Raw genomic sequence first — 26273 nt, 5'->3', positions numbered from 1 at the left:
TCTTCCCTTGGATTTCTGGTTCTCCTCCTTCTTCTTTGATCTTTTGTTTTTAGTGTCCTTTGCTTAGTCTTCTTATTTCCCCCATATCCTCAGCTCTTGTCATCCTTTAACCTCTCCTAGATAATCTGATTCCTGCCATTATTTCGACCGCCACCTACATACTGATGGCTCCCAGACTGGTATTTCTGACTATGATCTCTCCCATAAGTATAGGGCTATATATCCAGGTGCCTTCTAGACGTTTCTCCTTAGATTTCCCATAGCCGCATAAAATTCGATACGTGCCAAACAAAACATTGTTTTTGCCCCTCCTTGCCAACCTTGCTAGTATTCACTTGCTCAGAGAACTCTCTCTCTTTCTGCATTTCCTTTATTGGTTGATGATACCCCCGTATGCCTATCTATCCAAGTTAGGACACTTGAGCATCATTCTTAACCCCTCCTTCTCTCTTAACTTGTATGCAGAATCTGTTATCAAGTCTTACTCTATTGTGACCCCCACCTAACTTTCCTGTCACCCTTATTCTCTTTCCTCATTTTTACTGCCTCAGATTTGGACCACCTGTCTTTGACTCTTTCAGGAACTCTTTAACTGGTTTCTTTGACTTCTAGCTCAGCTCACTCCAAATTATGCTCAACCTTAATTAAGAATATTCTTTCTGAGACTCAAATGTTCTTATTTTGCGCTCTCCCTATGACTCCCATAAAATCTTTCCCTATTACCTGCTGCTTAAGCATAAGTCTAAATTCTTGTATACCTCTTTGTAATTTAACCTCTGCCTACTTTTTCAGCTTTATCCCTGTCTACCAAATTCTTAGTGTGTATGCAAATGTGCAAATCAAATAAAAGCATGGATACTCATAAATAGAAGAGTGTACAACTGAAGTTGCATTTATAAATCTAAACAAAGCTTTTCAAAACTAATTAAATATTTGCTTTGTTTTAAGGTTGTAGACAAGTACTCATTGATAATGAAAGTACAAGACATGGACGGTCAATTTTTTGGATTGATGAGTACAGCAACTTGTATCATAACAGTAAAAGATTCAAATGACCATATACCCACTTTCAGACAAAATGCTGTAAGTATATAATATCAAAATCTAACTCTACTTTGTGTATTGTTATTTGTTATTTAATCTGAATTAATAAAACATTTATCATAATTTGAAATATATGTTTATTTTATAAATAAAATTAAATAGCAGACACATAAATATCTTTTATTTATTCATAGTAGTATTTGTATTATCTCCCTCTTGTTAAAGGCCAGTAACATTAGTCTCCATTGGTACTGAAGTTCTTTCATTTTAAAGATAACCCGTAATGAAACAATACTCTTTGTGATTTGTGGTTTTAAAATAATCTAGGCAAAAACTATAAGAACAAGCACTTTCAGAGTGGAAGAAACATTATACTTTCTTTGTAAAAGTTTTCTTTATATAGTAAGTTTTCAATGAATTCTTTCCTTTTCAGTATGAAGCATCAGTAGAGGAAAATACAGTCAATGTGGAAATCTTACGAATGCCTGTAGAAGATAAGGATTTAATTCACACTGCCAATTGGAGAGCCAATTTTACCATTTTAAAGGGCAATGAAAATGGATATTTCAAAATCAGTACAGACAAAGAAACTAATGAAGGTGTTCTGTGTGTTGTAAAGGTACAGTAATAACAGATAATTGACAACTTGGCAAGTTAAGTTTTAATCAACTAATGATTTAATCAACTAAATAGTTTCAATTCATAGACTCTGCAAGTTGGAAAAGAACTTCGTCTATTTAGTCCAACTGTTCCCATCTAATGTCTGCCTTTCTTCTGTAATTTTTTTTGCCAGTTATTATTCACCTAACTTAACGCTTGAACATTCTCAATTATAAGGATCACCATTGGCAACTTATTCCATATTTGTAGAGCTCTGATTCTCAGAAGTCTTTACTTCTACTGTACCTAAATTATTCTCCTTATATCCCATGTCTTTGATCTGGGTTCTATTGCTAATGCTGTATGAAACAGGTATAATTCTTTTGAAAAAGCTGTTATGTCCATTTGAGACTTACCTTCTCTAGAATAAATATTCCCAATTTCTTTAACTGTTCCCTACATGATATAATTTAGAAGCTCATATTCTTCTCACTCTCTTTGTCTTGAATATATGCCTAGTAGTGTCTAATCCCTTTAAAGGTGCATTGAAGATGAAATATAATATTACATTAGACAGAACTGAATGAACTTAATCTTTCTTCTATGTATTGTATTTTTGGTTGTACTGTTACATTCTAGGGTCCAGGTTATGAGGGCAGAAAAATCCCTGTTTAGGAAGGATCTTTGGTTTTATATTCCTAGCCCAGAACAAGAAAGAAAATTGTCCTGTGGGCAGGTATAGGGGTCATTCATTGAATAAAGGAAGCTTATATGCCAATAACAGGAAGGTGGAGACTTTGGTACATAAATATCTCTATTTGTAATTATTTCCTCTGTAAGAATTTCCAGAAATTGGGTACTAAGACTTGGCGAGTTCTGTCCAGATGTCAGTAGTCAAATATATTGGTTCCAGATGACTCTCAACATCAAACCTCTCCCTATTTCAGTTTTCTATAACATGATCTGCTCAAATTGAATACTAAAACCAACTACTTAAAAAAATGAAGTTTTATAATTGAGAGTAATAGGAGAAGAAATAAGGAAACAGTACTGATCATTTTTTCTCCTCATTGGTCCAATTCCATCCAGTCTTCATTTGGACTCCCCAGAAAGCAGAGCCCAAAACAAAGACCTCAGTGAAGGTAGATATTTAGGAAGTGGATTCTAGAAAGCCAGAGTAAAAATGAGAAAGTAAGACAGGAAAGAATGAAAAGCAATTCAAGTCTGCATTGTTAAGTTAGTCACCTCTGGTGTGCAACCATACAATGAACCGTGTAGAACGTACTTCAGAATTATATCCTCAAAGATTTGTTCCTGGGGCATTATCCATCAGCTCTCATTCTCAATACCCATGCCCCACTGGTTGAAGTTTACCCCAAGGGAGCCTCAACTCTCCTGTACTTCTGGACTGGGCTGTGCCTGCCCACTTTCTGGCTTTGGAAAAAACTTTGAATCTGAAGAGCTGCATCTTGGTGTGCTTGAGATGTGAATCTGTCAGTGTAAATGGGAGGTGTCCATCACAGCTGCAGCTAAAGTCAGGGGTGGCTGAGGGGCTGTGGTGTATAATTCTTTTGAAAAGGGCCGCTATGCATCTATTATAGTTTCCAAAGCTGGATACACTTACGTAGTACAGGCATTCACCTCAAAATTGATGTGATTGGCAACAGATGTTTTGTAAAAGATTTCTTCTGGACATCCTTCTCCATGCCCTACCCCCCATCACCTTGACTCATTCTGGAAATAAGTCAAAGGAGTAGTTTGAGATCTGAGATGGACACATCATGTCAACTGCAGTAGCTCAAGTTGGAGACCCAAGCTCAGACCTTTTAGTGTGCTCTCTAACTGCTGCTTGGTCAGAGGGCTGCTCCTCAGGTCTCTTTCATTCAAAGCCATTAGTTAAACTCATTATTATTATTATTATTTTATCTCAATGGTTTTGTCTTGCTTATAGAGGCAAAATTTAAGTAAGATTAGCAATTAAATTTTTATTGTGAGTTTTTTTGACCAATACAAAATGATCTTTAGTAAACTTTCTCAAAAGAATATATTCTAAAAAATTAAATATGTATATATCAACACATTCAATTTTTTCATACTCAGAATTCCAAGGAGTAGAATCCAGGGAGTGAATTTTTTTCCCCCCAAGGAGTGCTAATCACAGAGATATTAAGATAATATTTCCAAGTATCTTTAGAAATTGTAGCCTATCTCCTAGAATATTTGTCACCCCATATGACTAATAAACATCTGTTTCATTTCTGGTGAACAGCTTCTGGGTACCACCCCAGGATTCCCCAGGAGGGAGAGCAATTAGATGATGATACTTGACTGCTTTGTCTCTGGCTCAGTTTAAGTTAGTTTAACTTATGAAGAATATAGAAAATTTCTTTCCTAATAAAATATGTATGCATTTATTTCCATTATTTTTAAATATAAGATAGTTGCACTTACATTTTATAATTACATCCTAGTTCATACATCTAGGAAATACTTTCAGAATTTTAAAAATAGTTTTCATATACTGAGCACCTTTTATGTCAGAGAGAATGATATTAGGCACCTTTGTGAGTTATAGTTAGTTGTCACATCCCCCACAATATCTTAGGATAAGGTATTATTATTATCCCTATCTTTTTTTAGAACTTCAATTCATTTCTACTGCTCTGCGTTTACTCTTTAAATTTTCTCCTTCCTCTGTCATTATCAGCTCCTTTGCTAATCTTACCTTCTCTCTTTCTTTGAGCCATTCATAGTATTCTCTATGTTTTGGTCAATAAAATTTGCATTTGCCATGTTATGTCATCCTTTCTATATTTTATGCAAACTCTTAGAAAACCTGAATTCATCACAGAGCTCCTTTGATAGCCACACTGGTCTTTAAAGGTATCTTATCCTTTTCCTTGACAAAGATTTGTGTTATAGATTTGTGTTATAAATCTTAAGTTATATCTGCAAGTACTTTCTAACCTTGATGAGGTATATTCTATTTTAAAATAAGCACTGTATAATCAGGGCTTTTGAAATCCATCTTTTTGTCATGTAGGCTACATAGCTGATGATGAATATTCTCCCTACTGGTTAAAGTAAAGAATGACGTCAATGTGTTGATTGCCTTAAAGGAATCCTCCTTTTCCACTGCTCTAGTTCTTCCTTGTTAGCCATGATTATGTTCAGGATAGAGTACACTTGGATTACGTTCAGGATAGAAGTTCACTTCATTCATTCCTTTATACCCTAAAGGATTAAGTAATCAGTAGGTTAAACCAAAGATTGATCAGGTTTACTTCTTTCAATTGAACAAAGCTTCCAAGCATTGCCTCTTTAGTTGGTGTTTCCAATTATTGCATTATATTGGCTGTTAATAAATGCACCACTTTTCCCCTTCGCCTGTGTGACAGCTTGATAGATTACTAAAATTTATAGTGTAAAGCACTTACTATGTGTTCTAATGTTAAATGTCATTCTTACAACATTTGTATGGAAGAGAAAACTTAGTCTCAGAGAGATTAAGAAACTTTCCCAAAGTGACACAGTTAGGATGAAGTAGAGACAGGATTTGAACCTAGGTTTCTTTGATTCCAAGTATATGATCTTAAGCACTATGTCAAATTGCTTTGCATAGCTATGTGATCTTGGAAATTTACCCTATGTATTATCTGTAAAATACAAATAATACTTCTCTCTGTCTCCTTAGTAGCTATTCAATTATAATAAGGAAAATGAAAGCACTTGGTAAACAATAGGATACTATTATTATATTTTTAAAAGTCTTAACATGTTCTTGGGACTAGTGTGTTAATTTTCCATAATAGGGAACTTTCCTGGAACTGTAGAGCATGAGCTGATACAGTCTTTAGCTGAGTCCTGGCTAATCTTTCCATCTCGGTATATTCTTTCTATTTCAGCAGCAGCAACAGCAGTGCATATGGGCTTGAGTGAGGAAGACATTGTTCTCGGTCATTCTCTACGTAGAGAGTCCTCAGTTCCACAACAATACAACATTTCATTTTCTAGGGAGTTGTTAGCATCTCAGTGCAGATATAGGATATTTTTGAACATTCTTTTTCAATTGATGCAACAAAAAGTGATGGAAGAGAATTCATATTTTTTTGTTAATCATTGATTTCATCCCACCAGATTTCAAATCTTGCAGAGTTTTAAGCCGCTAAAACAATATCCAGCTTAAGCACCGAAAAATTCCATAAAGAAATTCTAAGGCTTTAGCAAGTGGCTCTGGATTGAATAACCTCCTCCAGTGCAGCAGCTGTTTCCTGAATCTCCATCCATTTCTCATTGCCAACAGATGCTCTCACTCTCTGCATGATCATGCCAATGTGTAATTTGTGAGATAGTGTTCATCAGCAAAGATATTAATCCTTTTCCCTCTTGACTCTCCTGTTTCTGGGATATTCATAAAAAATCAAAAAGTTTCACATACATTTTGTGGATTCTAAGATTCAGAAATCTTCTTGACTTCCTAGTGGACTCATGTTATTAGTATCTCAGACTGATAATACCTAGGTGTGGGGAAAGGTTTAAAAGAAAACTTTTACTCATCAGTTTTGATTTTGTTCAATGTTCAGCCAGTGATTGTTTTGGTAAGCAGAAAGAGAATCAAAGAAAAGGTGCTTCAACTTTGCAGTACAGTGTAAAATAGTATTTTACGGATTTTGCTTGAGTTGCTGTCTAAAAATCAATTATAATCAAAGAATTGATTTAAAAATTTTTAGAGGCTGGTGAACTAATTAAGCAGCATGGTATAGCTGAGGGATTATAGTGTGGCAGTTAAGGAAATGACTCAAGCCAGGCTAACTGGCTTCAAACTCCAGCTCAAATGAGTATCTTTTGGTCTTGGAAAAATCAGTTTATCTCCTCTTCTCTGCTTTCCTGCTCTGTAAAATGGGGATGATGATAATAATAGTATCATTAGGCACGTCATAGTTGTCTCACTCCTCTGCATTTTCATTATGAGAATTTCGTTGGATAAACTACAGACAACGCTGAAGTATAATTCTCAAATTGTCAAAAATGTATTTCTCATGAAAATAGACAGTGAGCATGGGTAAAAGTTTTATTTAACTCAGTAATGAAGGAATCAGCGAAAAGGCAAAGCAGATTCCTAAGAAGAAATGAGGACCTGGATTGATTTTGATAAAAGGAAAAGCTGAAATAAGATTTCTTAGTTACATGCCTTATAGGATAATTAAAACATACATTTGGAATGTTTTTTCTATGAGAGAGAAAATAAAATCATTTCACTTTTTTGGTTTTGTTTAAGTCAATATCTAATTTTATGAGAGCTATAAAATATCTAGGCCCTAGTCAATAGTAAATAATAAGCCAAAGTTGTGTTCCCCTAGAGAGTCAGATGACCCATTGGGGGGTCTCTAAGGGCCATAAGAACACTGTCATCTTTTTGCATTATCTCCAGGTTCAGAATCACATTCCTTGGTAAGAATGAACTATACAAATATTTCAGGAATTGCTTTTCCATAACTCTATAAAATCACCTGCAGAAACTTTTGGACCACTCTTGTTAAAGGTTTAGTGAAGACTCGCCATTTTTTTAGCAAAGGGTGAAAGTCAATATTGACTAAATGGGAACTTAAAATTTATGCAGCACTGTTTATATTTACAAAAGTTCACTTGCTATTAGAAATACCAAATGTATTTTACACTGATGCTGATATGCATGTACTTTTTTTTAAAGCCACTGAATTATGAAGAAAACCGTCAAGTGATCCTGGAAATTGGAGTGAGCAATGAAGCTCCATTTACTAGAGATGTTGCACTCAGAATGACCACCATGAGCAGAGCCTTGGTCACAGTTCATGTGAGGGATCAGAATGAAGGGCCTGAATGCACCCCTGCAGCCCAATATGTACGAATTAAAGAAAACTCAGCAGTCGGGACAAAGATCAATGGCTATAAAGCATATGACCCTGAAACTAGAAGTAGCAAAGGCTTAAGGTACAAAGAAAACTATAACCACACACTAATACAACTATATTTGTAATAATTGAGACAGTAACTTATTTTAATACGTGTTATATTGCTAACGGCTATTTTTATTTTTTATTAATAGGTACAAAAAATTGCGTGATCCTAAAGAGTGGATCATCATTGAAGAACTTTCGGGATCAATCACAACTTCCAAAATTCTGGACAGGGAGGCCATGACTCCGAGAAATGACTTATATAATATTACAGTCCTGGCAATAGACCAAGGTAAAAAAAAAGTTTTAACATGATATTTTAGAAAAGAATTGGATAATAAACTGCAATTTATTCTTAAACAGAATTATTCTTGTGATAGGTATATAGAATTCTTAGAAATTACTTTAAAGACTATTCCTATTTCTCTTGATCCTCTAACAAGGTGAAAGTGCATGGCAACAAGAAGCCATGTCTTGTTCATCTTTATATCCCCTACATGACGGGACCTTAAACGTTTATAGATCTCTAGGTTAGAGGACAAAGATGAAACTTAAGTCTAGGACTAGATGAAATGGTCTCACTAGACTCTTCTAGATCTCTTTATGTCACTTTAAATTGAGCCTTTAAATAACACAGCTGATTATTAGGTCAAAATGATCCTTTCCTTGAACTCTGTTCGTTCAAGTAACCCAGAGTTTCTCAGCCCTGGCTTCATATTAAAATCATTTGGGGCACTTTAAAAAAATGTCGCTGTGTAGACACTACCTTAGACGAACTGACTCAGAATCCCTGATTCGGGAGCCTGAGCATCATATATTTTATTTATTCATTTATTTTTTGGTGAGGAAGATTGTCCTTGAGCTAACATCTGTGCCAGTCTTCCTCTATTTTGTATGTGGGACGCTGCCACAGTGTGGCTTGACGAGTGGTGTGTATGTTCGCACTCGGGATCCGAACCTGTGAACCTCAGGCCCCTGAAGTGGAGCGCATGAACTTAACCACTACATTACTGGGCTGGCCCCAATGTCATATATTTTAAAAATCTCTCTTGGTGGTGACAGTGTGTACTGAGATGAGAATAACTTTTCTGTAGCTACTTTACTGCTTGGTAACATCTGCACCAGAAGGAACCCAAGGAAATAGAGAGTTTGACATTCAGCCATTTATTTTCATTGTTCGGTAGTAATTTTGGTAAAAGGTTTGTTGGCAGTTGTAGCTGATATTATTAACAGCAGTACTCATTTTAGATGATCTACAGGTTTCACGTATCCATCTATGTTCTTATTTACTGTTTCCTCTAGTAATCAGAGTTTATTAAAAAAACATTATATATAGAATATAGCTGATTTTTTTCCTTAGAAAACTATAAAAGAATTTATAAACTACACTAAACTTTTTTCCTTTCTTCCTAGATGGTAGATCATGTACTGGAACACTTGTAGTTAACCTTGAAGATGTGAATGATAATCCACCAGAAATACCTCAAAATGACCTAGTAATTTGCAAACCCAAGATGGGGTATACTGACATTTCAGCTGTCGATCATGATGAACCTATCCATGGTGCTCCATTTTATTTCAGCTTGGCAAACACTTCTCCAGAAATCAGTAAAATATGGACCCTCACCAAACTTAATGGTATTTAATAAAAAATAATGATGTATATGCTCTGAAATAATGGAGAATAGATTTACTTGTTTACTTTAATATTCTTATTAACATATTTTAGAAGACTAACTTAACCTTTTACAAATATTTTAAGGGGTCTGTGTTATCTATTTTATATAACATGAAAGACATCATAATTTTTACAAAGGTAAAATTTACGTTTACAACAAAGACAAAAGCTTGTTAAAATATTGTTCCACTTATCATTAAGACAAATTGTTGTTGTGTTTTTAAAGCAACTCTAGTGAGGTGAGGAGAGAACAGAAGATGGGCAGTTTAAATTTTACTGTAAGCAAACTCTGGAAATGAGGAGTCTGGGTGTATGGGACAAGCACTCTATGGTATTCTGGAAGGAAAGATGGTGGGGTATAGATAGAGGCATGGTGTTGGAGCTGTCAGGGCTGCCTTCTGTGATGGTGGTTTCTGGAGGGCATAGTATTCCATATTTCAGCCACGGTTCACTGCTGTTTTGTTACTATGCCATGCTCTTTCATGCAGCTGCACTTTTGTCTATGCTGTCCCTTCTGCCTAGAATACCTCTCTTTCCATTTCTTAGCTTGGTATTAATTCATAATATTTATGGAGCACCTACTATCTACCAGGCACTGTTCCAGACTCTGGGGATGTATAGAGAGATTAAGACAGAACTGACTCCGGCTCAGATGCTTACATCTATGAAGTCTTTCTTGACGTAGAAGTGGCACTGTGACCTTTTCCTACATTTTTTATAGCTCCTTTCATGTTGTATTATCATCTATTTACCTTTCTCCTCCAGTACATGTGTTTCTCAGGATATTTATGGTTCATCTGTGTATTTCCAGCACCTAGCCTAGTGCTTAATGGTTACTAACTGCTTAACAAATATTTGTTTAATTAATAATTGATTAATATATATGCATAAAGAAGGAAAATACAAGGGGAATAAGTAATCAGTGTTGTTGGAGTTTAGAAGCTTTTGGTAGGAATGCCGGGAGATTGAGTGGGAGGAAGGATGGAATCTGGTGGTGAAGGGCCTTATGTACCAGGCAGAGGAGACTGACCTCTGTACAGTAGCTGACAGCAGGTATGCATTGGGAGTGTGCTAGTAAGGCAGTGCTGTATCCAGATTTCTGTCTTCAGAAGTTGACATTGGTGACAGTTAGGAGGACTATTTGAGGAGGGCAGAGTTGAGTGGCAAGGAAATTCAGAGGCTGCTGCACTAGTATGAATGAATGAGACATGACATGGCTCAGCTTGTGGTCTTGAGGGAGCACAGGGATTTGAAGGGTTTTACCTTAGGCCCAATATGATCCTGAAGGGTTCCAAATAAGCCCAAGTAGTAATTCACGTGCCTTTGGGGAGCTTTAAGTAGGAGGTGCAGCCAAAAATCTTTAAAGTTCTTAGCAGCTATAACAGTGCGTTTAAGAAAGGCTTAGAGGGCCGGCCCCGTGGCTTAGCGGTTAAGTGCGCATGCTCCGCTGCTGGCAGCCGGGCTCGGATCCCGGGCGAGCACCGACGCACCGCTTCTCCCGCCACGCTGGGGCCGCGTCCCACATACAGCAGCTGGAAGGCTGTGCAACTATGACATGAAACTATCTGCTGAGGCTTTGGGGGAAAAAATAAATTAAAAAAAAAAAAAAAAAGGCTTAGAAATTACAGATGACTTGCAGGAGGTACATTATGCTACTTTGTCATTTCACTTATAGCAAAACTCAAAGGTTGTAATTGTCATTGAAAGTATGTGGAGGGCCGGCCCCATGGCTTAGCGGTTGGGTGTGCGTGCTCGGCTACTGGCGGCCCGGGTTTGGATCCTGGGTCGGCACTGACGCACCGCTTCTCCGGCCATGCTGAGGCCGCTTCCCACATACAGCAACTAGAAGGATGTGCAACTATGACATACAACTATCTACTGGGGCTTTGGGGAAAAAAAAGGAGGAGGATTGGCAGTGAATGTTAGCTCAGAGCTGGTCTTCCTCAGCAAAAAGAGGAGGATTAGCATGGATGTTAGCTCAGGGCTGATCTTCCTCACAATAAAAAAAAAAAGAAAGAAAGTATGTGGAGCTTTTGGTCAGTTGATAATAAAGTCAATAAAATAAGATATTAAGACTATTGGGGAAACATCACAGTTGATAAAAATGTATAGTTATGATATAGATGTATCTGTTTTTGTGTAAGCCTTATACATAACCTGGGTGACATTAATTAGCTTTCTGGTATTGAGATTACTTCCGGAGGGAAGGCATTAATAACAAAGGGTCTATTGTACTTTGAAAAATTACCTTGTACATAAGGATAATGGACAGGTACCAGAAGGTAAATGGATAAGAGAATGTGAACTTAAGACATCCTTATGTGTAACGATTGGTGTTAATTCTTTATAAGAACCATAAACTGTTACTACAGAAAAATGCTTGAAGTGTATGTCAAGAGCAAATCTAGCATCATTAGTTTGTAGATAAAGGAATAGATAAGGGAATATTAATGTTGCTGAAATGCTACTGGGTCATTCCAATGCCAAATTATTTCTTTAAGGCTCTCTTCTAAAAAGTTATATTGGGCAACACATATACGGTAATATTGGTGCTTGAAAAAGTTGAAGGTCATCATCCATTTTTATTCATTTCATATGGCAGGTGGTTCCTTGAGAATAATATCTTTAAAAATAAGTGTGGGGAAACAAATGCCAAGGAGGAATAAATGTTCATTAAAAATATAATTCTTTTATTTTCTTTCAGATACAGCTGCCCGTCTTTCATATCGGAAAAATGCTGCATTTCAAGAATATAATGTTCCTATTACTGTAAAAGATAGAGCAGGTCAATCTACGACAAAAACCTTGAGAGTTAATCTATGTGACTGTGTTTATCCAAGTCAATGTCGGGCGACTTCAAGGAGTGCAGATGTAATCCTTGGAAAATGGGCTATCCTTGCAATACTGCTGGGTGTGGCATTACTTTCCTGTAAGTCCTTTTACTTACTTAAAGTTAAAATGTATAATAAATATCTGAGTGCAAGAAAAGATCTACAAAAAGTAATCTTGTTCAACCATCCATCAGGTGTGAGACCCCTTTACAAATTCCTTTTGTGTTATTATCTGAGTTTTGATTGAATATTTTATGTGAGAGGGAGCAAGAACCTTTTTGAGATAAAAGATTTCATACTTGGACAAAACTGTTGAAAATTCCTTAGATTGTGCCCAATCTGTCAACGTATAGCTTTTATTTCTTGGTGCTAGTACTATCCCTTTTAGGTCTAAATGAAATAATCTAAATCTTCTGCTATATTGAAGTCCACTAAAAGCCACTTTCATTTCATGCCTTCTCACCATTCAGCCACAGACTTATGGGAGACGTTCAGATAACAGCAATATCTCTTCTTGGGTATATCTTGCCAGTTTGGAATTCTGTTAACCTCCTTCTCACCAGTTGTGTAGTTCCCAATGGTATCATATTTTTTCCTCCCTTTTTATTTCTATCCAAACCTCCAGCCTAGATTAGCTGTTGTTCCTTGGTTCTGTGATAGGAGTAGTGGTTAAGAGTAAGATTCTGGAACCAGACTGTCTGGGTTTGTGCCCCAGCCCTATCATTTGCAAGCCATGTGACCTGGGGCAGGTTACTTAACTGTGCTTCAGTTTCCTCCTCTGTAAGAGGGTATAATTATAGTTGCCTACTTTATGGGGTAGCACTGAGGATTAATTGAGTTAATGCATGTGAAGAGCTTAGAACAGTGCATGGTATATTTCCAATAAGTATTCATTATTTTTCATCAACTCAACAAAATAAATATATATTGGATACCTACTACATGCTGGAAACCGTGTCTGGGTGCTTGGGATTCATCCATCAGCAAAACACACAAAAATGTACAAACAAAAACAAACAGTCTGCCTTGTGATGGTAAACAAATAAATTAAATTTTGTAGAGGAAAAAAATAGAGCAAAATAATTAGGATCTGTAGAGCTGTAGAGAGTGTGTGGGTGAGTGCGGGGGATTGGCGCTAGTGATTGCAATTTTCATTAGATGGTTAGGTCAGGCCTCACCGAGAAGGTTACCTTTGATGATTTTTGAAAGAAGTGAGAGTGAACCAAGTGAGACACCTGGGCAAAGAGCCTTCAGTCAGAGGGAAAGTCAGTTCAAAGACGGTAAGATGAGAGTAAGCATGGAGAAATGAAGGAATGACAGGGAGACCAGTGTGGCTAGAGAGCAGTGGATGAGGAGAAGAGGAGTGAGAAATGGAACCAAAAAGGTAACAAGGGGCCACAGAGAATAGGCAGGGGTTGGTACATGTTTTCTGTAAAGGGCCAGATAGTATATATTTTAAACTTTACAGGACATACGGTTTAGTTGTAACCAATCAAATCTGCCCTTGTAGCAAGAAAGCAGCCATGGAATATATTTAAATAATGAGCATGGCTATGTTCCAATAGAACTTTATTTATAGACACTAAAATTTGAATGTCATGTAATTGTCACATGTAATAAAATATTATTGTTTTGATTTTTTTCAACCACTTAAAAATATAAAAACCATAACTCATGGATTATACAAAAACACATGGTGGGCTGAATTTGGGGCGGTGGTTTGGCAATCCTCGGTACAGGGGCTTGTAGAACATTGTAAAGAATGTTGTTGTTATTACTACTAGTTTTATTATCACATATTTCAACCTCCCACAATTATGATGTAGAATGAAAATTCTGAATAGACAAAGTACAAAGTAGGTTTTAAGATACTTGGAGATAAATCTATTCTGGGAAAAAAGTCTGTTTTGTCATGTTTTCCTAAAGGCAAACCATCCTTTTGGGAATCAGTAAATCTCTTTAAAGTTTCCTTTTAAATAAATGTCATTTTTTTAAAAATTTACTACTTAACTCATGATTCTAAGTACTTCAACATGATGGGTAGAATTCAAACTCTTAAAAAGGGCTATAATCAAAATATACATATAATCACTTCAAATTTTAAACTCTAAGCTAAATCATGGCTTGTGAATTTAGCAAGGCCAAGGTAATTCATGGGACACCGTGCTTAGTGGTTTAATTTTCCTCCTGTGTGCCTTAGGTAATAAGAAATAAAAGATGACTATTTTATTCTATATATGTTAACTTTTTTGTTTTTTTTTTTTGTAACTTAGGTGTCTTGCTAACTTTAGTATGTGGAGTTGTTGGTGTCAGAAATAAGAAACATTTTCCTGAAGATTTAGCACAGCAAAACTTAATTATATCAAACACAGAAGCACCTGGCAATGATAAGGTGGTAAGTAATTTTTTTAAATAACTATTTATCTCTGAGTATCTCCCCAAAATTTTTTAACTCATCAAAACTTAGGAGTTAATTTATATTTTTAATTTGGTCAGATTTTGTAGGCATAAGTATTTTATCTGTCAATATTCAAATATTTATGTAGCAGTATTTATTAAACTTCTTAAACCAGATGTATTGTTTTAGTTATCTTTTTTCCACTCTGTAGTGTTATGATTTAAAAGTTGTTCTTTGATGTTGTGAATTTATAACAATCTTTTTGGCTGTTCTCTACAATGTATATTTCCAGATATTATTTGTTTATCTAACTCTTTGACCATTTATAATGGGAAAAATAAACTTGCTAAAAGTTCTCAAGATAAACTAAGAAAAATATCAAAGAAATATATGTTTGAATAAAGTGTGTGTGGGGGTGGGGGGGTAGAGATTGGAAGATTACTGCTACTCTCTTTCCTTGTATATTTCTTGGGACCTCTGAGGAGCTGGGCACCACGCTTCTTGTTTTTTGGGAAGTACATAAAAAAAGTTCTTACAGGCCATGTTCTCCCCCTCAAAAAGATTTCAAATTTATTTATGAGAAATACAAACTACTTTCATGGGAAAAATAAATAGGAACATGACAGTAAACCACTAGCACCAATATGATAGAGCACGGTCTGAGTTCAAAGATACTTATGATACATGAGTATATTCATGTCATCTGGATCAACCAAAGTCCCTGTGAAAGAGGTGCAGATTACTCTATAATTTAAAGAATACGAAGGGTTTGAAAGTGAAGAGATGGTGGGAATAGCTAAAGAGAAGGAAAACAGGCAACAGAATAAGAAAGGAGATGATAAAGTTTAGGGATTATTTAACGAATAGTAAATAAATTGACTTGGAATGGAAGAAGTGATGAGTTGGAATAGAGACTTGAAGATTGAGGTAGGCTTTGAGGGGAGAGGACGTAAGAGAGGAGAGGGAGATGGGACTTTCGTATGTCACACTAAGGATTTCGGATTTATTCTCTTGTTGAGAGAGCCAGTCAAGGCTTTGCACGGAAGTGGAACAATGTGAGCAGTGTGATGCTGAATCAGGAGGGTGACTAACAAGAATAGGACGACATTAGGGATGGGGAAGATAAAAGATTAGGATCTTTTGATAATTTAAGCATGAGATGACTCTATTAGGATGATGGTAATTGGGATATTAAAATAGGGATGGATAAGGAATATTTTAAATGTATAAATGATAAGATTTTTTACTTTTGAGGGACAAAGTAAAAAGTGGAGTCAAAGTGACAGATACTATAGCCAGGGACAATGAGGATGTATTAAGCCTTTTCTATCTCACAAGGCGAAGATGCTTTTCTTATTGACTATTTCTCTCTTTCACCTCATCCCCAATATCGTGCCAAATCATAGCTTTGTCTCCATGTGGAACCCTGTAATTATCTCCCATTCAGAAAATAGTTTCAGTGCCTTGATAGTCCTTGTATAGATAGTAAATTTTATTATATATCTGAGAATGGAATGAATGGGTTTTACTTAATATTTGTTCTTTGCCATTTGAAGCTAGAGCTGATCAGACGCTTCACTGTATCATAGTCACACATATTTACCTGTTCTCTGTTAGGAACACTGCTCAAAAGGACTTGGAATTATTAGTTTATACCAGAACATAATTTTAGACATATTTTTACAAAATGTAACAAAATTTCATAGTGAATATATAAACCCATTTTAGTACGATGAGTAAAGGTGGTGACTAGTTCTGGATCTGAGTTCAAGTTAAAGGCATTCAGATGGGGTTAGGAGTTGGGTGACAGATCAGAACTGGAAAAGCAAATCTGTAAATCACTGGGATGGAGGGGGAGTTGTTGATACCCTGTGAGAATAAACTTTGGGGAATGCACTTGGAGGTGGGTAGGAAGGAAGGGAGGAGAGAGAATGTGAAACAGCACTCTGGGCTCAGCCTCGATTTTAGTTTCTTTTCAATTCTCCTTTCATTAGCTTAGAAATATGACCTCTGAACATGTATATATAGTGACAAAATTGTACCATCAAGGAGATTTGATCATCAGAAGTTTTGTCTTTTGTAATAGAAATTTACTATAGCAGCAACCTAAGCAAACGTATAGGGTAGCGGTGCCACCAACTGGCAAATTCTCTTCTTTTTTTCTGACATTTTTTCCTAAGGCAGTGAGATAGTGTGTATGACATTTACAGATATATTTCAGGTTCAGTAAATCATCTCAACTTGAAAATCTTCCAGTTTAGTTAGAGGATCTGCTTGTTAAATAGGAAAAAGAGTAAATTGGCGAGAAGATGGCACAATGGAGCCTGATTATAATGGAGGTCTTGTCATGAAAGTAACGGTTTAAAATGAAAACCGCCACGCTGAGGTTACCATTGTAACTAAACGTCTCACCTATGGCCTAGAGGGTTGGTGTGAAGTTCCAGCATTACCTTAATGTTTCATCAACCAATCTTTTTCATTTTAAAACATTCCCTTGACTCTGTCTTTCTCTAGTTCCCTCCATATCCTTCTCTTTGAAACTGATCTTTTGGAAAGAAAGATTTATACTCAATTTCTCTATGACATCATTTCCTGTTCACTCATTGGCCACTTTTTCACTTGAACCCAATAGGTTCTTACTTTATTTGAACCAGTTCTTATCCTACGTTGCTTTTTTTCCTACAGTATTGACCTCCTCACCATAATCCTTTGCATGGCTTCAGAGTCGTGCCTCTTCAGTTCCCTCTGTTATCTCAGTGGCTATTCCAGATCAATTCTGTCACAGCTCTCATTCCTTCAGCCACCTCTTAAAATGTGATTTTTTGTGCGTGATTTTATTCTTAACCTTTTCTTTGGTCTGCAATTTTCTCCGTGTGATCTCATTTATTCCCAGGGCTTCAACTACCACCCATAGGGTAATGACTCCAGAATTCTATCTCCGGCTCGGATCTCTCACCTGAGCTCCGGATCCACATATTCATATACTCATCTTGGACGTCCCACAAGTTTCTCAAGTTAACCATGTCCAAAATTGAATTGCTCACCCTCCTCTTGCCCATAAGCGCTTCCTTCTTCCCTATTTCGGTGTGAATTGTACCATCAATCTAGTTGCACAAGCAGAACACATAGAAATGATTCCGGGACTTTCCCTTTGCTGCCTCATCCACCTCACCACCAATAAGCTCTCTATGGAGTCCATCCACTTCTTTTAATCATCACTACTTCTACTTTGGCTTAGATTCTTATCATTTTTCACCTAGAATAATACAATGACCTCTTTGATCTCCATGACACTAAACTTGTCTTTTTCTTATTTGTCTTCCACATTATTGCCTAGAATGATTTTTTACAATATGTTCCTCCCTTGTTATGAAAACTCTTCTTTGAATCCCCATAATCTCCATGACGGTCAAAATTTTTTAGCATGGCATATAGACCTTTATGTCTTCTGGCCTTTTATAACCTTTTCAGTTTTCTCTTGTTCTTTGAACTCTATGTGGTAGCCATTCTCAGCAGGTTGAAGTTGAGGTCCCCTAAAGCATCCTGTTTGCCTTTGTCTCTAGACCATCCTGCAGGTAGTGTATTCTTCCCCGCATTTCTCATAGGAGTCCCTCAGCTCAGAGTTTTCCCAGACTACCTCACTTATCCTTTCTGGGTTTGGATTTTAATGCTCTTTCTCTGTGCTCCTATAGCATTCTGTGTTCACCAATATAACAGAATAATTACATTCTTAAAGTAATAATCTGTTTTCTGCCTCACTGGAATAAGAGCTTCTTGGAGCCACTGAGGGACCATATCCATCTTTGCATTCCTAGACTGGGCACCTAATTGCAAAGTGATAAATGTCTGTAGAATGAATGAGTGAATGAATACAACATTGAGTAAATGTTCTCTCTCCCTTGCCTTCTTGTGACTTTACTTGAAATCCATTTCTTCCCAATGTGAATGGTCTTATATTATTTTATTTCAGTGTTCTGGCAATGAGTTTATGATCCAGACAGTCAACAACTCCAGTCAAGGCTTTTGTGGGACTGTGGGATCCAGAGTCAAAAATGGAGGACAGGAAACCATTGAAATGACGAAAGGAGGGCACCAGACCTTGGAATCGTCCTGCGGGGCCGGACATCATCACACCCTGGATTCCTGCAGGGGAGGACACGTGGAGACGGACAACTGCAGATACACTTGCTCAGAGTGGTATAATTACACCCAGTCCCGACTTGGTGAAGTGAGTTTCCCTAAGTGATTTGACCCCGCAATTTAAATGTCCAAGTAGAGAACAATAGGAAATTGAAATTAGCATATATTTTTCAGAAACTACTTTTCTGTGTTCTTCAATGTGTCTTCTTTCTCTCTCACTCTCTGGCTATTTTGTTCTCTGCTCTTTGATTTTGTTACATTATTTAATATAAAAGGGATTTTACTTCATCTGTCGTATTTCTTTTAATTCCTAAGATCTCATGAAAATTGGAGGTTTCTAATATCCCTCACTAAAGTTACATTTCATTTTTAGGTATGTGTTTACCTCATGAACTCTTTTAATAAATAAAGAAGAATATGAAAAAAAATCTCATTCCTCACAATCACAAAACTCTGCAAATCAAATCTGCATTTCTCTGTGAAAACAAAGCATCTGTACACAATTCTAGGATGAACATTAAATAATATGATCTATATGAACTATTTTTAACGTAAAAAGCACCATGCAAAGATAAAGTATTTTTATTCAGAAGAAAGCAAGGATGAGAAAGGAAGGAGTGGTTAAATAAGGGGCTTTCAATCCTGGCAGCACATCAAAATCTCCTGGAGAGCTTTTAAAAAATACTAATCCCTGTACTCCACCTTGAAAGAGACTGATTTCATTCGTTTGGCTTTTTTTGTTTTTTTAAAGCTCTTCAGGTGATTCAGATGTGCAGCCCAGGTAGAGAACCACTGGATTAAATATTCTTTCTGGTACTAAGTTTTCACTTCTTTTATCAGAGGGTTTCAGTACCATTGTAACAGAAACACTGCACCAGAAGCCCTTAATCCTTTGATGGGCTGCAAATGGGCAACATTCCATGACACGGCTGTAGCTTATTATATGCCCATAGCATAATTTTTTTTTGTCAAATTCAAGTGTTAATCCTTTCTCTGTTTCTAGACAGTCAGTATCATATCAGATCAGGTTGAGAAGGAGTGAGGCTTAAAAAGCACTCTTAGGAGTGTTATTCAATGTGCACATCACGTAATGGGATGTGAGGCTAAAATGGCCATGAAGAAAGACACCCGATAATGTAAGCCAAGGAAACAAGCTCTGGGTTAGAGAGGGATTGGGCACACAGGTGAGAAAGGGAGGAGGCACAGGAGTTGACAAATCGACAGACAGGCCAGTGACAGATAGTAAGGGTAGATGTGGCTGTATGCTTGGCTTCTCTATTCTAAAGGCCCAGTTTTTGCAACGTGGGTTATGTTGATTATTTTTAATTTCCCTGTGCATCTCTCATTTTGTCATGTTTTGGCTATCTTGGAAACTCGATTCCGAAGCCAATGCGACAATTCTTACCTAGTTTATAAATGCATATAATAGCAATTTTGGTTAACATTATTAAACATTTGCTATATGCTGGGCATAATAAGGGTATTTTTCATGCATTCTTATTTTGTCATTTAATAACAATCTTGTGAGACAGTCACTGTCTGTATTCCCATTTTAGATGTAAGGAAAGTGAAACTTAAAGATGTTTGGTAACTTTCTCAAAGTCATAAAGCTAGCTAGTAAAGCCAGAGCTATGACTCAAAATCAGGACTGTTTGACTATCCAAGCTCAAATTCTTAACCACTTTGCATATTGTCACCATGCTGTGGACTAGCCTGGACACTAAATATAAAATTTAGGAATAAGCATTTAATGATGATTTAAATGTACTTATATATATTTGTATATATAATTTTTTATTTGTATAAATGATTAGAAATGTAAAATATACTGACTTTATGGTATGGTTGTGATATCGACCAATCATGTGCATTTTTTGTGTGTAGGACCCCATTAGAGGACACACTGGTTAAAAATTAAACATAAAAGGTAAATAAAAAAATAAATTTTGTGTTCATATGTTTGTGTGTTTAAAACAATAATACAATTCCTTTTCGTATTTTACAGAAATTGCATCTATGTAATCAGAGCGAAAACCACATGCCGTCTCAAGATTATGTCCTTTCATACAACTATGAAGGAAGAGGATCTCCAGCTGGTTCTGTAGGTTGCTGCAGTGAAAAGCAGGAGGAAGATGGCCTTGACTTTTTAAATAATTTGGAAGCCAAATTTACTGCATTAGCAGAAACATGCACAAAGAGATAACGTTGAAGTGCTACAATTAGGCATGTCTTTGCCAGACATTCTGGAGGATTCCAAAAGGGATATCGTAAAATTCAATTTCAATTTCTAATATATATATATGAATATATATAACAGTTTTTCTAAATTGTGAATTGTGCTATTTACCAATTTGTATTTTTATAGCAATTTGTTGCTTATCTTTTCCAAGAAGTTTAAAACGTTAAAACGTATTTTGCCTTTTTTACCACTGAGTACAAAGACAACTAGCAAATCTCATGCTGTAGCGCTAAATTAAGGCCTATAAAGGATCTGCTCTCCTTTACAGATATTTTCCTAATAAATATGTTGGGTAAATATTAGTCCAACAATAGGTAAGCTGTGCATGTTTGAATATAGCAGAACAGCTATCTGGGCTAGAAATTCTCTTCTTGTTCCAGATTTAGATTTAAGTGGAATAGGATTATATCAAACACTATGACAAATGATGTTGGATGTTTTAGTTCTAAAAAGTCAGTAGCACCTAGTCAGTAGCCCCTAAGACTACTAGAATTTTGTTTTCGTTCTGGTTAGCAACAAGATCATGAAGAGTAGTCTTATCTACTCGATTGCTCTAGTAGGGTCTCAAAAATACATAGCCACAACTTGAAACTATACTAGGAAAGTGTAGACCGAAAATTTGTGTTGTTTTTATGTTTTTGAAAGTGTGTTTTATGGTTTACAAAACAATTATTATGAGGAATATGTCTGTTTCCTTATTCTCAAAAAACAAAACTATATTCACCATACAGAGAGTTATTGCCAATATTTTAAATGGAAAAATACTAAGATCTTCTATTGAGATTGTAATCACAAGTCTTAACATTTTTTCTCCCTGAGATTCACGACTGCTGTTGATAACTCGCCTGTAATGAAAATTATGCTGAGAAAAAGCTGCTTTTCTTCTCTGGGATATTGTACTTTCATATTTTCATTTGTGAGCTTAACACGTATGACTTTATTTTCTCTCAGTGGTAGTCATTTGCGATTAGAGTATGTTATCTTGAGGTGGATGTGGTTATGCTATGTAGTCTGAATAAACAAACTCCCATGATAGTTTTGGGTAGCAACGAGGGATAAGCGTGCATTTCCATTCACTATCATTATCAAATAAAATATATTGCTCCTTATTAAACAGGTAAATATTACAAAATGCTGTAAAGAACCAAAAGAATGTAGTGAAACTTAACCCCTAGGTGCAATTTAATACCTTCCAAGATGTTGCTTGAATTTAGTGCTTCTCAAATTTGTTCATGCGATAGAACCCCTGGAAGGCCTTGCAAAATACCCCATAGCAATGCTGTTTAAACTCAAAATAACTAATATCTAATCTTATGATAAATCTAATATCACATTATCGTATACTCATTTCAAGTGACAGTATAAAAAATAGACAACAAATATTTGGTATCACTAGTTGAAGAAGATTTTGGAAGAGAAACAATTAAGACTAAATTAACATAAAAATTTTGCAGCTATAAAGAATTGAGACTTGTTCCCTAACCCCTCACCCCACCCCCAAAAATTTGACTTTGGAGGCTGAATTTATTGAGCTAGCCCATGAAGTGGCAATGTTCTGTAAGAATGTAGTTTGAACTGACTGTATGTACACACATACACATATGTGACAATCAATGCAACATTTAAAATGAAATGAAAAACAAAGGAGATGATAATCATTTAAAATGAGGCTGGAGTCTGTCCTACAATGGAAATAGAGTGTTTAAAAAAGAGAGAGCCTCTCATGCTTAGTTCTTATGTGTTGCATGATGACTAAGAATAGCAGGAAATACTTCATGTACATTTGTGTAATTTGTTTAAGACTGCATACAGCTAATTAAACTTTCTTGGTTTCAGTGGAAAGAAAAGAGGGAACCAGGTGGAGCAGTAGATTTGCCTTGCAGTCTATTTCTGCATCCACAGATTGGGTGCAAACTGGTGAATGGCTATCACAGCTGGGGTTTCCTGACTTCTGGTGGCTAGGTTCCAGAGATGAAATGTTTTTTCAGGGAGCTATTACTAAAAACTTTATGTAAGCTAATTCTGGTGAAAGTAAATCATCTATCACCATTTTCTTTCTCTCTCCTACCAACCAACATTTTAAAAAAATTTAGAGCCAAATAACCATGTCCTCTTGGTCAGATTTTAGGGGATAAAGGGAGCTGAGGGGGTGCAAATCTTACTGAAAGGGTTGAGTGGGGCCTGACTGTCTTAAGACCGAAGCCCACAAACCTGTCACTGTTTGCACTGTGTTCTAATCAGAGCCTGGGAACTGTAAAATGTCATTTTCATACTCACTGCTCTGTTTTTTTTTATTTTTTATTTTTGTGAGGAAGATCAGCCCTGAGCTAATATCTGCCAATCCTCCTCTTTTTTTTTTGCTGAGGAAGACTGGCCCTAGGCTAACATCCATGCCCATCTTCCTCTACTTTATATGGGATGCCGCCACAGCATGGCTTGACAAGCGGTGTGTTGGTGCACGCCCAGGATCTGAACCGGCGAACCCTGGGCCACCACAGCGGAGCGTGTGCACTTAACCACTTGTGCCACCGGGCCAGTCCCCTCACTGCCCTGTTTTAAAGTAGTACTAGTGTGATTGAAGGAAATCCAGCCCACCTATCAGGCCCCCAAATCTCTCTCCCAATGTTGTCAATAACACTTAGGTGGCAAAAGACTCCAGGCTGTCAATCACCCTTTAGTATTAATTAATTTTTATGAGATTGATTTCTTACGAGGATTTTTAAAATAATAAAAGAAATAGGAATTTTGAATAGAGGAAAGAAAAAGATAAAGTGGTCATTTGGGGACACAGGGAACTTTGGGAGAGTACAAGCTCAATTGGGTTATTTGGACAGTCAGAGAACAACATGAAAACTCAGGCCTTCAAGGGCAAGGAGAGAGGCCAACAAAGGAACGTGAGGGGTAGTAAAGGCAACATTATTTGCTATTTAATTTTTCCTAGGCTAGGCCCTTCCTTTTCCTTCTTGTTTCTAGCCTGTGGCAGCTGCATTTGATTTTGGTGAAGTATCACCAACCCTTCCTCCCCACCTCACCTTATTTGGAGTGTGGAATCGAGAAGAGAGCTGACTGCGTGGAGTCTAAGGTATTTACAGAATGGGCCTGAACCGGTTGTGCAGAACAAACAAGGCATTCAGAGGGAATGTTTATTCCTTATGGAGCCCTCTGGGCACTAAGATAGAAGGTCTTCAATTAAATGTGTGTCTAAAATTTATTATTTGATGCTACATTTTCTGTTTTCTAATTTGCCCTGAAATCTAGATTTTTAGACTTATTCTTTTGAAAGGGTAATTTTCCTTTTAAAGTCTTCTTATTTTTAACATGTAGTATTCTTCTTTCCTTATATGTGTAAGGTGAAAATTATGCTGTTTTAGTGTGAAAGAAAATATCTTTTTAAAGCTTTCATTTTTTTCCAGCAAATGCTCTTGAATTTTAAAGTAAACGTACAGATTGTTTTTTCTTATTTTTATAAAGAAGCAGTTAACTGTCTGAAATGCAGTAAGGTTTGTTTTGCAACATTTCTAACAGAGCTTTAATTTTGCTATTAAAAGAAGTTACTTTGCTTTTAAAGAAACATGGCAGCTTAAAATAAGCAAAAATCGGATGTGTAAAGTAGTATTTACAGATATAGGATGTAATAAAACAATGTTCACTTGATTTCTTGTCTTTGCTGTGTTCAGAGATTAAATGATTCTAAGGTGATCATATTGAAAAATTGTGCTTAAGGCTGGCATGGAAATAGAGATCCTCTGTAATGTCATCGTTGTATTACTGGCGGATATTTTAGAGATCAGGTCATTATCAAATTGTCAACATCATTAATATATATCATACTGTTTGGAGGGAGGTTGCCATTTGGAGCACAGCTTTATAAACAGTATCTATCTGTCTCTATCTCTATATCTATCTATCTATCTATCTATCTATCTATCTATCTATCTACCTGTCTATCTATCTTATTTTGATTGGGCAAAGAAGTATTAGAAGGTGGTTGTAATTGCAGAGTGTTCCAGAAATAACACACTGATACAGGATTCTTATTTGGAGAAGCAGTGTAGTCAAAGGGAAACATTATGAGTTTTTTAAAAAAAAAAGCAAGCAATATTCCAATCTTGGTTCTGCCACTTACAGGGTATATGACCTCTGAGTTTTAATCATAACCAAATTATGTGCTGTGTGCTCAGTGCAAGTCTTTTCCCTGTGTGTGTGTGTGTGCATGTGTATGTGTGTGTGTGTGTGTGTGTGCGCTTCCCACAAATGTAAGGCTGACCATTTCAAAAATTTGAGTTGTATCAAAGCTTTAAATTTTAATATAATATGAACTGCAATTTCAATTTCAGGAACTTTTATTGTGATCATTATTTCTGCCTGCAAATATTTGGCTTTAAGAATGTTTGCTAAATTTCTGTTTGTGATAGCAAAACATTGGATAGATTCCAGGTGTCCGGCAGAATTGGTTTGGTTAAATATTGGGTCATAGTGGTTGAGAAGAGTAGACTCTAGAGGCCTACTGTTTGAATGTGAATCCTGGCTCTGTGACTTAATGTCTATATGACTTTAGAAAGGCTACTTATCCCCTGTGTAAGTCCTAGTTTTCTCATCTTTAAAATCAAAATAACAATTCCAGCCGCATGGGGTTATTGGAATGATTAAATGGGTTAATATATTTAAAGCACATAGAATATTGCTTGTACATAGCAAAAGATTTATAAGTGTTAGGTATATAGGCAGTAAAATTATATAGTTGAATATACCACAAGACGATATCTAATCTCTTTTTTTTCCTAATTTTTTTTTTTTTTTGTGAGGAAGATTAGCCCTGAGATAACATCCGTTGCCAATCATCCTCTTTTTGCTGAGGAAGATTGGCTCTGGGCTAACATCCATGCCCATCTTCCTTTACTTTATATGTGGGACACCTGCCACAGCATGGCTTGATAAGTAGTGTGTAGGTATGTCTGCGCCCGAGAACCGAACCTGCGAACACCGGGCCGCGGGAGTGGAACGCACACACTTAACCCGTACGCCACCAGCCCGGCCCCAACATCTAATCTCTTTTTAACAAAAAGTTTTATGCTTATATAGAGAAAAAAGGAAGACCTTAACAGATTCTCTCCAGACGATGGAATTATGGTTGATTTATATTTTGTGTTTATTTTCTACAATGAACATTGGTAACATTTTTAATTTTTTTTTTTAAAAGGATTAAACATTTGTTGAAGGTAGATCTCATGTTACGTGTTTTCACCACATTGAAAAACAAACACATACTTCCCTTTAAGATAAACTGTTTACAGTGTTCTTCGGGCCAGGTGAGTTCCATGAGTCCTCAAGGTAGGAGAGGCTTGGTGTTCTGTCTTCGCCTCCTGCTCCCAGCGTCCTTGGCTCCTTTTCAAGCATCTACAAGAGA

The 26273-nt window shown here is 36.4% G+C and overlaps 1 protein-coding gene across 2 annotated transcripts in view; it reads left to right on the top strand.

Moving 5' to 3' along the window:
- The window catches only part of DSC3 (desmocollin 3), a 48927-nt gene extending 24407 nt beyond the window's left edge, over window positions 1-24520 (top strand). The window contains exons 8-17 of one of the 2 annotated variants that reach the window (XM_014781310.2): window positions 949-1083; window positions 1478-1663; window positions 7355-7614; window positions 7730-7872; window positions 8994-9218; window positions 11963-12187; window positions 14363-14484; window positions 18458-18715; window positions 20512-20554; window positions 20633-20777. In XM_014781310.2, the coding sequence (XP_014636796.2) occupies window positions 949-1083; window positions 1478-1663; window positions 7355-7614; window positions 7730-7872; window positions 8994-9218; window positions 11963-12187; window positions 14363-14484; window positions 18458-18715; window positions 20512-20538 (1581 nt within the window). In that variant the 3' untranslated portion in view covers window positions 20539-20554; window positions 20633-20777. Of the gene's footprint in view, window positions 1-948; window positions 1084-1477; window positions 1664-7354; window positions 7615-7729; window positions 7873-8993; window positions 9219-11962; window positions 12188-14362; window positions 14485-18457; window positions 18716-20511; window positions 20555-20632 lie in introns of both variants that reach the window. The other variant, XM_014781309.2, reaches the window with a different exon arrangement.
- Window positions 24521-26273: the final 1753 nt, after the last annotated feature.

This window comes from Ceratotherium simum, chromosome 14 (genome assembly GCF_057802395.1).
Source record: "Ceratotherium simum simum isolate JZ-2026a chromosome 14, ASM5780239v1, whole genome shotgun sequence".
Classification (NCBI taxonomy): Eukaryota; Metazoa; Chordata; class Mammalia; order Perissodactyla; family Rhinocerotidae; genus Ceratotherium; species Ceratotherium simum.
The sequence above is the reverse complement of the archived record's forward strand: the minus strand, read 5'-3'. Positions and strand labels throughout refer to the sequence as shown.